At 42.7% G+C, this 13937-nt stretch overlaps 2 protein-coding genes across 2 annotated transcripts; one reads left to right on the top strand and one right to left on the bottom strand.

Annotated features, from left to right (window-relative positions):
* The first annotated feature begins 374 nt into the window (after positions 1-374).
* Positions 375-4474, top strand: LOC137633123 (nuclease SbcCD subunit C-like). Its single transcript, XM_068365284.1, has 5 exons — positions 375-550; positions 1699-2008; positions 2386-2556; positions 3634-4049; positions 4375-4474. Exons 1-5 carry the CDS (start codon positions 375-377, stop codon positions 4472-4474), a joined length of 1173 nt encoding a protein of 390 aa, XP_068221385.1.
* Positions 4475-4558: 84 nt separating this feature from the next.
* LOC137633124 (sericin-2-like) lies at positions 4559-13375 on the bottom strand. Its single transcript, XM_068365285.1, has 5 exons — positions 13355-13375; positions 7009-7326; positions 6704-6917; positions 4768-5058; positions 4559-4626 (listed from the first exon to the last, which is right to left on the bottom strand). The coding sequence occupies exons 1-5, from the start codon at positions 13373-13375 to the stop codon at positions 4559-4561; spliced, it is 912 nt and encodes a 303-aa protein (XP_068221386.1).
* Between the last annotated feature and the right edge of the window lie 562 nt (positions 13376-13937).

Below are 13937 nucleotides of genomic sequence, written 5' to 3' on the forward strand. Positions count from 1 at the left end.
GTAGCAGCAGCAGCAGATGATGATGATGAACTAGTAGCAGCAGCAGCAGCAGATGATGAACTAGTAGCAGCAGCAGCAGCAGATGATGATGAACTAGTAGCAGCAGCAGCAGATGATGATGATGAACTAGTAGCAGCAGCAGCAGATGATGAACTAGTAGCAGCAGCAGATGATGAACTAGTAGCAGCAGCAGATGAGCTAGTTCTAGCAGCAGCAGCAGCAGATGAGCTAGTTCTAGCAGCAGCAGCAGCAGATGAGCTAGTTCTAGCAGCAGCAGAGGGTGAATGGTAGCAGATGAGCTAGTAGTAGAAGCAGCAGATGAAATAGTACTTAACAAGCTAGCAGCAGCAATGAACTATTGAAAGCAGATGATGATGAACTTAGGAGCAGTAGCAGCAACAGATGATGAACTAGTAGCAGCAGATGATGATGAAGCAGCAGCAGATGATGATGAAGCAGCAGATGAGCTAGTAGCAGAAGCAGCAGATGAGCTAATAGCAGCAGCAGCAACAACAGATGAGCTAGTAGCAGCAGCAGCAACAACAGATGAGCTAGTAGCAGCAGCAGCAACAACAGATGAGCTAGTATCAGCAGCAGCAACAACAGATGAGCTAGTATCAGCAGCAGCAACAACAGATGAGCTAGTAGCAGCAGCAGCAACAACAGATGAGCTAGTAGCAGCAGCAGCAACAACAGATGAGCTAGTAGCAGCAGCAGCAACAACAGATGAGCTAGTAGCAGCAGCAGCAGCAACAGATGAGCTAGTAGCAGCAGCAGCAGCAACAGATGAGCTAGTAGCAGCAGCAGCAGCAACAGATGAGCTAGTAGCAGCAGCAGCAGCAACAGATGAGCTAGTAGCAGCAGCAGCAGCAACAGATGAGCTAGTAGCAGCAGCAGCAGCAACAGATGTGCTAGTAGCAGCAGCAACAACAGATGAGCTAGTAGCAGCAGCAACAACAGATGAGCTAGTAGCAGCAGCAACAACAGATTAGCTAGTAGCATCAGCAGCAACAGATGAGCTAGTAGCAGCAGCAACAACAGATGAGCTAGCAGCAGCAGCAACAACAGATGAACTAGCAGCAGCAGCAGCAGCAACAGATGAGCTAGTAGCAGCAGCAGCAGCAGCAGCAGCAACAGATGAGCTAGTAGCAGCAGCAGCAGCAGCAACAGATGAGCTAGTAGCAGCAGCAGCAGCAACAGATGAGCTAGTAGCAGCAGCAGCAGCAGCAGCAGCAACAGATGAGCTAGTAGCAGCAGCAGCAGCAGCAGATGAGCTAGTAGCAGCAGCAGCAGCAACAGATGAGCTAGTAGCAGCAGCAGCAGCAACAGATGAGCTAGTAGCAGCAGCAGCAGCAACAGATGAGCTAGTAGCAGCAGCAGCAGCAACAGATGAGCTAGTAGCAGCAGCAGCAGCAACAGATGAGCTAGTAGCAGCAGCAGCAGCAACAGATGAGCTAGTAGCAGCAGCAGCAGCAACAGATGAGCTAGTAGCAGCAGCAGCAGCAACAGATGAGCTAGTAGCAGCAGCAGCAGCAACAGATGAGCTAGTAGCAGCAGCAGCAGCAACAGATGAGCTAGTAGCAGCAGCAACAACAACAGATGAGCTAGTAGCAGCAGCAACAACAACAGATGAGCTAGTAGCAGCAACAACAACAACAGATGAGCTAGTAGCAGCAGCAACAACAGATGAGTTAGTAGCACAGCAGCAGCAGCAGCAACAACAACAGATGAGTTAGTAGCAGCAGCAGCAGTAACAACAGATGAGTTAGTAGCAGCAGCAACAACAGATGAGTTAGTAGCAGCGGCAGCAGCAACAACAGATGAGTTAGTAGCAGCGGCAGCAGCAACAACAGATGAGTTAGTAGCAGCGGCAGCAACAGATGAGTTAGTAGCAGCAGCAGCAACAACAGATGAGCTAGCAGCAGCAGCAGAAAATGAGCTAGCACCAGCAGCAGCAGATGATGATGAACTAGTAGCAGCAGCAGCAGCAGCAGATGATGATGAACTAGTAGCAGCAGCAGCAGCAGATGATGATGATGAACTAGTAGCAGCAGCAGCAGCAGATGATGATGATGAACTAGTAGCAGCAGCAGCAGCAGATGATGATGATGAACTAGTAGCAGCAGCAGCAGATGATGAACTAGTAGCAGCAGCAGCAGATGATGAACTAGTAGCAGCAGCAGCAGCAGATGATGAACTAGTAGCAGCAGCAGCAGATGAGCTAGTTCTAGCAGCAGCAGATGAGCTAGTTCTAGCAGCAGCAGCAGCAGATGAGCTAGTTCTAGCAGCAGCAGAGGGTGAATGGTAGCAGATGAGCTAGTAGTAGAAGCAGCAGATGAAATAGTACTTAACAAGCTAGCAGCAGCAATGAACTATTGAAAGCAGATGATGATGAACTTAGGAGCAGTAGCAGCAACAGATGATGAACTAGTAGCAGCAGATGATGATGAAGCAGCAGCAGATGAGCTAATAGCAGCAGCACCCGCAGCAGCAGATGAGCTAGTAGCAGCAGCAGCAGATGAGCTAATAGCAGCAGCAGCAACAACAGATGAGCTAGTAGCAGCAGCAACAACAACAGATGAGCTAGTAGCAGCAGCAGCAACAACAGATGAGCTAGTAGCAGCAGCAGCAACAACAGATGAGCTAGTAGCAGCAGCAGCAACAACAGATGAGCTAGTAGCAGCAGCAGCAACAACAGATGAGCTAGTAGCAGCAGCAGCAACAACAGATGAGCTAGTAGCAGCAGCAGCAACAACAGATGAGCTAGTAGCAGCAGCAGCAACAACAGATGAGCTAGTAGCAGCAGCAGCAACAACAGATGAGCTAGTAGCAGCAGCAGCAACAACAGATGAGCTAGTAGCAGCAGCAGCAACAACAGATGAGCTAGTAGCAGCAGCAGCAGCAACAGATGAACTAGCAGCAGCAGCAGCAGCAACAGATGAGCTAGTAGCAGCAGCAGCAGCAACAGATGAGCTAGCAGCAGCAGCAGCAGCAACAGATGAGCTAGTAGCAGCAGCAGCAGCAACAGATGAGCTAGCAGCAGCAGCAGCAGCAACAGATGAGCTAGTAGCAGCAGCAGCAGCAACAGATGAGCTAGTAGCAGCAGCAGCAGCAACAGATGAGCTAGTAGCAGCAGCAGCAGCAACAGATGAGCTAGTAGCAGCAGCAGCAGCAACAGATGAGCTAGTAGCAGCAGCAGCAGCAACAGATGAGCTAGTAGCAGCAGCAGCAACAACAGATGAGCTAGTAGCAGCAGCAACAACAACAGATGAGCTAGTAGCAGCAGCAACAACAACAGATGAGCTAGTAGCAGCAGCAACAACAACAGATGAGCTAGTAGCAGCAGCAACAACAACAGATGAGCTAGTAGCAGCAGCAACAACAACAGATGAGCTAGTAGCAGCAGCAACAACAACAGATGAGCTAGTAGCAGCAGCAACAACAACAGATGAGCTAGTAGCAGCAGCAACAACAACAGATGAGCTAGTAGCAGCAGCAACAACAACAGATGAGCTAGTAGCAGCAGCAACAACAACAGATGAGCTAGTAGCAGCAGCAACAACAACAGATGAGTTAGTAGCAGCAGCAACAACAACAGATGAGCTAGTAGCAGCAGCAACAACAACAGATGAGTTAGTAGCAGCAGCAGCAGCAGCAGCAACAACAACAGATGAGTTAGTAGCAGCAGCAGCAGCAACAACAGATGAGTTAGTAGCAGCGGCAGCAGCAACAACAGATGAGTTAGTAGCAGCGGCAGCAGCAACAACAGATGAGTTAGTAGCAGCGGCAGCAGCAACAACAGATGAGTTAGTAGCAGCGGCAGCAGCAACAACAGATGAGTTAGTAGCAGCGGCAGCAACAACAGATGAGCTAGCAGCAGCAGCAGCAGAAAATGAGCTAGCACCAGCAGCAGCAGAAAATGAGCTAGTAGCAGCAGCAGCAGAAAATGAGCTAGTAGTAGCAGACGCAGCAGCAACAGATGATCTAGTAGTAGCAGCAGCAGCAGCAACAGATGATCTAGTAGTAGCAGCAGCAGCAGCAACAGATGAGCTAGTAGTAGCAGCAGCAACAGATGAGCTAGTAGTAGCAGCAGCAACAGATGAGCTAGTAGTAGCAGCAGCAACAGATGAGCTAGTAGCAGCAGCAGCAGATCTAGTAGCAGCAGCAGCAGCAACAGATGAGCTAGTAGCAGCAGCAACAGATGAGCTAGTAGTAGTAGCAACAGATGAGCTAGTAGTAGTAGTAGTAGCAGCAGCAGCAGATGATTATGAACTAGTAACAGCAGCAGATGAGCTAGTAGCAGCAGCAGAGGGTGAATAGTAGCAGATGAGCTAGTAGTAGAAGCAGCAGATGAAATAGTACTAAACAAGCTAGCAGCAGCAATGAAATATTAGAAGCAGATGATGATGATGAACTAGTAGCAGCAGCCGCAGATGATGATGAACTAGTAGCATATGATAGTAGCAGTAGATGAATTTGGCTATTAGCAGCAGCAATTGATGACCTAGTAGAAGCAGTAGGAGAGCTAGTAGCAGCAGTAGGAGAGCTAGTAGCAACATCAGTGGCTGATGTTGCTAGTGGCAGCTGCATCAGATGAATTAGTAGCAGCAACAGAACTAGTGGCAGCTGCATCAGATGAATTAGTAGCAGCAACAGAACTAGTAGCATATGAGCTAGTAACAGCAGGTTAATAAGTAGCCGAAGAGGTAGTAATAACCTGACAGGAACTAGTACCTGACGAGCTAGTAGTAGCAGTAGCAGACTAACTAGCAGCGGAGGAGCTAGTAGCAGCAGCAGCAGAGGAGCTAGTAGCAGCAGCAGAAGATGAACTAGCAGTAGCAGCAGCAGATGCGCTAGCAGTAGCAACAGCAGATCTAGCAGTATCTGCAGCAGATGACCTAGCAGCAGCAGATGAACTAGCAGTAGCAGCAGATGACCTAGCAGCAGCAGATGAACTAGCAGTAGCAGCAGCAGATGAGCTAATAGCAGCAGATAAACTAATAGCAACAGCAGCAGATGACTTAGCAGACGAGCTAGTAACAGCAGCAGTAGCAGATACTAGTAGCAGCAGTAGCAGATGCTAGTAGCAGCAGAACTAGAGGTAGATTAGCTAGTAGCTAGTAGTAGTAGCAGCAGCAGATGCTAGTAGCAGCAGCAACTGAACTAGAGGTAGATTAGCTAGTAGATAGCTAGTAGCAGCAGCAGCAACAGATGAGCTAGTAGCAGCAGCAGCAACAACAGATGAGCTAGTAGCAGCAGCAGCAACAACAGATGAGCTAGTAGCAGCAGCAGCAACAACAGATGAGCTAGTAGCAGCAGCAGCAACAACAGATGAGCTAGTAGCAGCAGCAGCAACAACAACAACAGATGAGCTAGTAGCAGCGGCAGCAACAACAGATGAAGTAGTAGCAGCAACAGCAACAACAGATGAGCTAGCAGCAGCAGCAACAACAAATGAGCTAGTAGCAGCAGCAGCAACAACAAATGAGCTAGTAGCAGCAGCAGCAACAACAAATGAGCTAGTAGCAGCAGCAGCAGCAACAGATGAGCTAGTAGCGGCAGCAGCAGCAACAGATGAGCTAGCAGCAGCAGCAGCAACAGCAACAGATGAGCTAGTAGCAGCAGCAGCAGCAGCAACAGATGAGCTAGTAGCAGCAGCAGCAGCAGCAACAGATGAGCTAGTAGCAGCAGCAGCAGCAGCAACAGATGAGCTAGCAGCAGCAGCAGCAACAGATGAGCTAGTAGCAGCAGCAGCAGCAGCAACAGATGAGCTAGTAGCAGCAGATGAGCTAGTAGCAGCAGAAGCAGCAACAACAGATGAGCTAGCAGCAGCAGCAACAACAGATGAGCTAGCAGCAGCAGCAACAACAGATGAGCTAGTGGCAGCAGCAGCAGCAACAATAGATGAGCTAGTGGCAGCAGCAGCAACAGATGAGCTAGTAGCAGCAGCAACAGATGAGCTAGTAGCAGCAGCAACAGATGAGCTAGTAGCAGCAGCAACAGATGAGCTAGTAGCAGCAACAGATGAGCTAGTAGCAGCAGCAGCAGCAACAACAACAGATGAGCTAGTAGCAGCAGCAGCAACAACAGATGAGCTAGTGGCAGCAGCAGCAGCAACAACAGATGAGCTAGTGGCAGCAGCAACAACAGATGAGCTAGTGGCAGCAGCAGCAGCAACAACAGATGAGCTAGTAGCAGCAGCAGCAGCAACAACAGATGAGCTAGTAGCAGCAGCAGATGAGCTAGTAGCAGCAGCAGCAGCAGCAACAGCAACAACAGATGAGCTAGTAGTAGCAGCAGCAGCAACAGATGAGCTAGTAGCAGCAGCAGATGAGCTAGTAGCAGCAGCAGCAGCAACAACAGATGAGCTAGTAGCAGCAGCAGCAACAGATGAGCTAGTAGTAGCAGCAGCAGATGAGCTAGTAGTAGCAGCAGCAAATGAGCTAGTAGTAGTAGCAGCAGCAGCAGCAGATGAGCTAGTAGTATTAGCAGCAGCAGCAGCAGATGAGCTAGCAGCAGCAGCAGCAGCAGATGAGCTAGTAGTAGTAGTAGCAGCAGCAGCAGATGAGCTAGTAGTAGTAGCAGCAGCAGATGAGCTAGTAGTAGTAGCAGCAGCAGAGGGTGAATAGTAGCAGATGAGCTAGTAGTAGAAGCAGCAGATGAAATAGTACTAAACAAGCTAGCAGCAGCAATGAATTATTACAAGCAAATGATGATGAACTAGTAGCAGCAGCAGCAGATGATGAACTAGTAGCAGCAGCAGCAGATGATGAACTAGTAGCATATGATAGTAGCAGCAGCAGTAGATGAACTTGGCTATTAGCAGCAGCAATTGATGATCTAGTAGCAGCAGTAGAAGAGCTACTAGCAACAGCAGGTGCTAGTAGCAGCATCAGTGGCTGATGAGCTAGTAGCAGCTGCATCAGATGAATTAGTAGCAGCAACAGAACTAGTAGCACATGAGCTAGTAACAGCAGGTTAACGAGTAGCCGAAGAGGTAGTAATAACCTGACAGGAACTAGTACCTGACGAGCTAGTAGTAGCAGTAGCAGACGAACTAGCAGCAGAGGAGCTAGTAGCAGCAGCAGCAGATGAACTAGCAGTAGCAGCAGCAGATGAGCTAGCAGTAGCAACAGCAGATGATCTAGCAGTATCTGCAGCAGATGACCTAGCAGCAGCAGCAGCAGCAGATGAGCTAGCAGTAGCAACAGCAGATGATCTAGCAGTACCTGCAGCTGATGAGCTAATAACAGCAGATAAACTAATAGCAACAGCAGCAGATGAGCTAGTAGCAGCAGCAGTAGCAGATGCTAGAAGCAGCAGCAGCTGAACTAGAGGTAGATTAGCTAGTAGATAGCTAGTAGCTAGTAGTAGTAGCAGCAGCAGATGCTAGTAGCAGCAGCAGCTGAACTAGAGGTAGATTAGCTAGTAGATAGCTAGTAGCAGCAACAGCACATGAGCTAGTAGAAGTTTGCCCTAGTAGTAGCAGCAGCAACTGGTGAACTAGTAGCAGCAGCAGCAGAGGAACTAGTACCAGACCAGCTAGTAGTAGCAACAGCAGCAGAGGAACTAGTACCAGACCAGCTAGTAGTAGCAGCAGCAGCAGAGGATGAATAGTAGCAGATGAGGTAGTAGTAGAAGCAGCAGATGACTACAAGCTAACAGCAGCAATGAACTAGTAGCAGCAGCAACGGAAGCAGCAGAAGAGCTTGCAGCAGCTGAGTATTTAGTACCAGACGAGCCAGTAGCAGCAGCAGCAGATGAACTAGCAGCAGCACCAAATTAACTAATTGCAGATTACCTAGTAGCAGTAACAGTAGAACTAGTAGCAGTTAGCTAGTATAGCACCAAAAACAGCAGAACTAGTAGCAGATAAATTAGTAGCAGAAGAGATAGTAGCAGCTGATGAGCTAGTAACAGCAATAGCAGATAACTAGTAGCAGCAGCATATTAACTAGTAGTAGATAAGCTAGCTAAGAGTGGAAGCAGCAGATGATCTAGTAGCAGAGGAGTTGATAGCAGCAGCAGCGGAGGATCTAGTGCCAGATGAGCTAGTAGTAGCAACAGATGAGTAGCAGATAAATTAGTAGCAGAAGAGATAGTAGCAGCTGATGAGTTAGTAACAGCAATAGCAGATAACTAGTAGCAGCAGCATATTAACTAGTAGCATATTAACTAGTAGCAGATGAGCTAGTAGCAGCAACATATTAACTTGCAGTAGATAAGCTAGCTAGGAGTGGAAGCAGCAGATGAGTTGATAGCAGCAGCAGCGGAGGATCTAGTGCCAGATGAGCTAGTAGTAGCAACAGATGAACTAGTTGCAGATGAACTAGGAGTAGCAGCAGCAAATGAACTATTAGCATATATGTACTAGTAGCAGCAGCAGATGAATTAGTAACATATGAACTAGTAACAGAAGCAGCAGCAGATTAACTAGTAGCAATGAGCTAGTAGCATATGAACTAGTAGCAACAGTAGCAGATGAATTAGAAGCTTATGTACTAGTATCAGCCGCAGATAATGATGAACTAGTAACAGATGAGCTAGTAGCAGCAATAGATGAACTATAGTCCATTTCTTTTATCGAGGCAGATTTGCACCGACTCGCAGCGGTGCCGTTTTAGCTCGGAAAAGTTTCCTGATCGCTGATTGGTTAGAATTATCTCGTCCAACCAATCAGCGATCAGGAAACTTTTCCGAGCTAAAACGGCACCGCTGCGAGTCGGTGCAAATCTGCATTGCTAAAAGAAATTTACAATAGTAGCAGCAGATGGACTAGTAGTAGCAGCATCAGCAGTTGATGAACTAGTAGCAGATGAAGTAGTAACACAGCAACATTAGATAGATCTATTACCAGAAGATCAAGTGTAGCAGCAAATGAACTAGGAGCAGAAAGTTATCTAGTAGCAACAGCAGAAAAATTAGCAGCAGGAGCCAGTCTCTTGATGACTCTTGTTAGTGATAAGTCAGAATAAGTCTGGTAATATGATAACCACCTGTCATGGACTTACTAGTTGTTTTTTTCGTCCAAATCTGTGATGGTCAACGAAACACAGTTGATTATAAATAAAAAATAGAAACTGACATCACATGACACAAACACCACTTTCAGTCTGGTTCCAGGCTATGAACTAGTTTGCCAGAAGCCCCCTGCGAGTCTAGTGAATTAGTCATCTTCGGTCAACCTGAAAAATTACGAAGGCAAAGAATACAAAAATAATGGGAGAATATAAAATACACCGAAAATTAATATACAAAATACGGTGCATCATTGAAAATTCATACCAGGAAAATTAGAGCAGAAAATCAATGATCAATTGACATAAAATCAAATTTGATACCAGTTCTGCTTGAGCTAAAGGTATGATATTCTATTGAAATCTGATATATAACTTATAATTTCGCCTAAATCAAAACTTGTGCATAATGTGGTAGAATAAATAAACTAAATATTATTTAATTTTGTTTCAATTATGTCCATATATATTACTTAAACCATTTCCGACACCCTGGAACTCCAAGAAAATTGTTACTAGCTTACGATGTAAAGCCATGAAATCAAAGACACTGAAGTTTACCTGGCAGGAGAAAATTGTCTTATATGACCAACCTGCTGGTGACAAACTATTGTTACGAAAGTGCAGTTTCTGTTTTGGTCCACTGACTTACATTTGATAGCTTGAAAGTAATTTTGTCTACTTGCAAATTTAGAAGAAATTTCACTTGTTTGATTTAATAAAGTCTGCAGGTTTTGTTCGAAGCCTGCCTTCATCTATATCCTTTTCCCCAACTATACATTGTACTTTAACCCTGGATAGGTACGGTGGGTCGTTTGCGACCCCGAGCGTCAAAAAAAAACAGGTTTTTCTCACGTGACTCACCCCTGTGACTGAATTTGTGGGTGATCGACCTGCAGGAGGTGTCTCCCCTACACGCTCTAGTAGTGTCCAGATGTGCATTGCTGTAGCTGTACTCCTTCCCCGATTTCTGAGACGCGTCGGGGTCGTTCGCGTCCGAGTTTACCCTTCTGAGGTAGTTTGCATAATTATCAAAGTTATTACGTATTATGAAATTGTCGTAGAATGGTGCAACTTGTATAGGTTATCAGTTGTGGAAAGTCTTGGTGGATTGTTTGGCTACCATGTGCATGTTTTTTTTTTTAGTTAAAATGTCGTTCATCACCACGAGGACCATTTTACCGCGAGTGCCCCTTTTTCATTTTTTTTCATTTTTTTGCCAAGTCATTTTTCCGTAAGATATTGCCAAATAGTGTCGTAAAACTTTTGCTTGTTTAGTGTTGGAAAGTGTGTCTAGATGATCTGGCTACCCATGCATGACTTTGTTTTTGTCAGATACGACGTAGTTATTGGTATATTGGGTATTTAACTGCGGTTACCAATTTCTGTTTTTTTTTCAATATTTGTAAAAATTACTACGTAGTAAGGAATTGCCGTATATTATTCATTATTTTTTCATGTTTATGTGTTAGAAAGTGTGCCTTGATGGTTGGGCTAACACGTGCATGTCTTTTTTTTTATCTGAGATGTCGTATATTAGAATGTCGGGCATTTTACCGCGAGTGTCCCTTTTTAATTTTTTTAAATTTTTTTGCCAAGTCATTTTTCCGTAAGATATTGCGAAATAGTGTCGTAAAACTTTTGCTTTTTTAATGTTGGAAAGTGTGTCTAGATGATCTGGCTACCCATGCGTGATTTTGTTTTTGTCAGATACGACGTAGTTATTGGTATATTGGGTATTTAACTGCGGTTGCCAATTTCTGTTTTTTTTCAATATTTTTAAAAATTTACTACGTAGTAAGGAATTGCCGTATATTATTGATTTTTTTTTCATGTTTATGTGTTAGAAAGTGTGCCTTGATGGTTGGGCTAACACGTGCATGTCTTTTTTTTTATCTGAGATGCCGTATATTAGAATGTTGGGCATTTTTCCGCGAGTGCCCCTTTTTATTTGTTTTGCATTTTTTTGCTTAGTCATGTTACCGTAAGGAATTGGCAAGTAGTGTCGCAAAACTTATATTTTTATAGTGTTGGAAAGTGTTTCTAGATGATCTGGCTACCCATGCCTATTTTTTTTTTAGCCAGATATGGCGTATATATAAGTATGTGTTCGATTTTCCTGTGATTGCCATTTTTTCGTTTTTTCCCATTTCTTTCAAAATTACTACGTACTAAGGAACTATCACAGAGTAATATTTCATTTATATGTTTATTTGTCGGAAAATATGCCTTGATGGTTTGCCTAGCACGTGGCTGAAATTTTTTTTTTCTGAAATGCCGTATATTAGAATGGCCATTTTTCCACGAGTGCCCCTTTTTATTTGTTTTGCATTTTTTTGCTTAGTCATGTTACCGTAAGGAATTGGCAAGTAGTGTCGCAAAACTTATATTTTTATAGTGTTGGAAAGTGTTTCTAGATGATCTGGCTACCCATGCCTATCTTTTTTTTAGCCAGATATGGCGTATATATAGGTATGTGTTCGATTTTCCGGTGATTGCCATTTTTTCGTTTTTTCCCAATTCTTTCAAAATTACTACGTACTAAGGAACTATCACAGAGTAATGATTCCTCTAGATGTTTATTTGTCGGAAAATTTTGTTTACTTTTTTTTGGATTGAATATCATCAAATTTTTTTAGCTAAAATATTGTTTTACATTTTTTTTTTTCGATTTTATTTCCCTTCAAAAAAAATTTTTTGGGTCAGAATTTTAATTTTATAGTCGTAAAATAATCGACAATTATCCAGCAACCCACCATACAATTTTTATGCATATCCAATAATAATTAGATTAGTAAATAACACCTTGAAATTGACATACCCTTCCTACATTTCAAGTGGCAGATTAGGGAGTCTGAGTCAGTGTGGTTGGCGGCCATTTTGTGGACATATCCGAAGCGTAAGCTGCCCTATCTATATATATTCTTGTTCCCTATAGAATTTGTGATATTTTGGTATATTTTTACCTGCATAAATATATTATATATTAAATATATGTATTTTTTAACGAAATTTCCAAGTACTCAAAAAATTACCTTTAGATATGGCCCCTGATATATATGTAATTTACAAAATAATGAAGATTTTTTTACATATTTCTATTTTAGGATAACATATGTTTATTCCCTAAAAAAATTAGCCACTTCCTATTTCATTTGGGTACCCAAATAAATTCATGAAATTTGGACAATTTTTTTTGGCCAAAAAAAGTTACCCTTTTTTTCTCATTTCAGATCTTCACCTCCATGGGTCTGACTTCATCCAAAATACATCAAGATGTGTCCTAAACATTCAAGAATCAATTCCTAAAAGGATTTGTGTATATATGTATAAACTTTTTTTTTATGAATTTTTATGTCAGGTCTTTTTTTTTTTCTACTTAATTTTTTAAAATATTTATAATAAATAGTTTTTCTGCAGATGAGTAGTATTTATCTTTACAGTTGTTTTAAGCATTCATTGAAGTTTTTTTTGGCAAAAGAAAAAAGGAGGTTACTGCAAAAACTGATTTTTCAAGAATTTTTTTTGGCGTCGGGGTCGTTCGCGTCCGAGTATACCCTTAAAGGGGTGTCCGAGGACCGTACCTATCCAGGGTTAATGCACTGTAGACTATACTTTGTTATTGGACTATTCTCTAAAGAAGTCGATTCATTGTCCCAAAGCTTATCTTGCTACTTAGTTTAACTGTATTCAAAGGAATGTAAACACGTCTTCGTTACATCACTCTAGGAAGCCTGTAAATTTAGTGTCCAGTCATATTTCTCTCTGATGTATCCTTTCAAACAATAGAATTTATTCGAACCAAGCTGTTATTCTTATAATGCATCCTAAACACACGCAGAGAAGTCACGTACACTTAACTGACTTTGTGAAGGCACATTACACAAAGAGGGGGACTTTGCTTTGACCTTTTATCACTGGTTGCTATTACCTTTCAGTTTACATTCCCATGTATGACGTTACCACTTAACGTTCCGACTCTTAGACTCGTCAATCACAAGCTGCTTCAATCAATCATAACATTCTTATTTGTAACATTCTCAAATTTGACACGGAATTAGAGAGAGAGAATGTTGGGTTATTGCCAAAAATGTTAATTATTTGGTTCAGGCTGTCAAATTGCTGTAAGACTTCGGGCATAAAGTTTGTTATTATAGTTACCAAAATCTTGATTAAATTATAGCTTAGAGAAGCTAATGCTTTGTACCATGATTTAAAATTTGATTTTTTTTTTCAGAATGAGGCTTTTGATTTTACAGTTAAGGACAAAGTAAACTTCAAAGCAACAGCATTATCTTATGAAGTATTGACTGCTGAAATGAACTCTACTTACTTACCTTGGGATTGTTCATATGCATTGTTATTGTCATTAATGGTTGTTTGCAAGAAGTCCTTAAGGTAACAATTTCACTCTGACCAGCTTACGTGTCTGCAGCCATCCTGTTGATTTTTGCCGTCTGAAATTTATACGGAATTATGTATAAAGGAGGATAAGGGACTTTATTGCTCTTGAATAAAATACAAGAAATACAAGAAATAAAGTGCTTTTATGTTTAATTTTGAAATATTACCCTTGAATCCCCCTCCCACCATTGGTTGTAAAAATGCAAATATTCTTTGTTTGTATGGTGGACTTTGTAGTTGACAAAATTTCTTTTATGTATTCTATAGTTTACTTCTAAATGTGATAGTCTAGCCAGTTATTTGCATTTATGGATATCTTACGCGTTATTTAACAAATAAAAATATGTCCAGATAGATTAGTTTAAATTATCCTTAAGCACATCCCACAAACTTTGTATATTTAGTGATTTAGATAAGGAACACTAATTTATAGTGTGTCATATGATATAAGACTTCAACCACAAGCCGAAATATTTTTCAATAATTCTTTGTTTTACTATAATTTACATATTAAAA

The sequence above is a fragment of the Palaemon carinicauda genome, chromosome 42, assembly GCF_036898095.1.
Source record: "Palaemon carinicauda isolate YSFRI2023 chromosome 42, ASM3689809v2, whole genome shotgun sequence".
Lineage (NCBI taxonomy): Eukaryota > Metazoa > Arthropoda > Malacostraca > Decapoda > Palaemonidae > Palaemon > Palaemon carinicauda.

Excerpts from the sequence above, each read along its gene's own strand:
- LOC137633123 (XM_068365284.1), top strand. The coding sequence starts at position 375 with ATGAACTTAGGAGCAGTAGCAGCAACAGATGATGAACTAGTAGCAGCA. Across the intron at positions 551-1,698 it reads GCAGCAGCAACAACAGATGA|CACAGCAGCAGCAGCAGCAA; the intron begins GCTAGTAGCAGC and ends ATGAGTTAGTAG. Across the intron at positions 4,050-4,374 it reads GCAGCAGCAGCAACAGATGA|CAGCAGCAATGAAATATTAG; the intron begins GCTAGTAGTAGC and ends TAAACAAGCTAG.
- LOC137633124 (XM_068365285.1), bottom strand. The coding sequence starts at position 13,375 with ATGCATATGAACAATCCCAAG. Across the intron at positions 5,059-6,703 it reads TAGTTCATCATCATTTGCTT|TATCTGCTACTGCTGCTGTT; the intron begins GTAATAATTCAT and ends TGCTGCTACTAG. Across the intron at positions 4,627-4,767 it reads TACTAGCTCCTCCGCTGCTA|CTGCCACTAGTTCTGTTGCT; the intron begins GTTAGTCTGCTA and ends CATCTGATGCAG.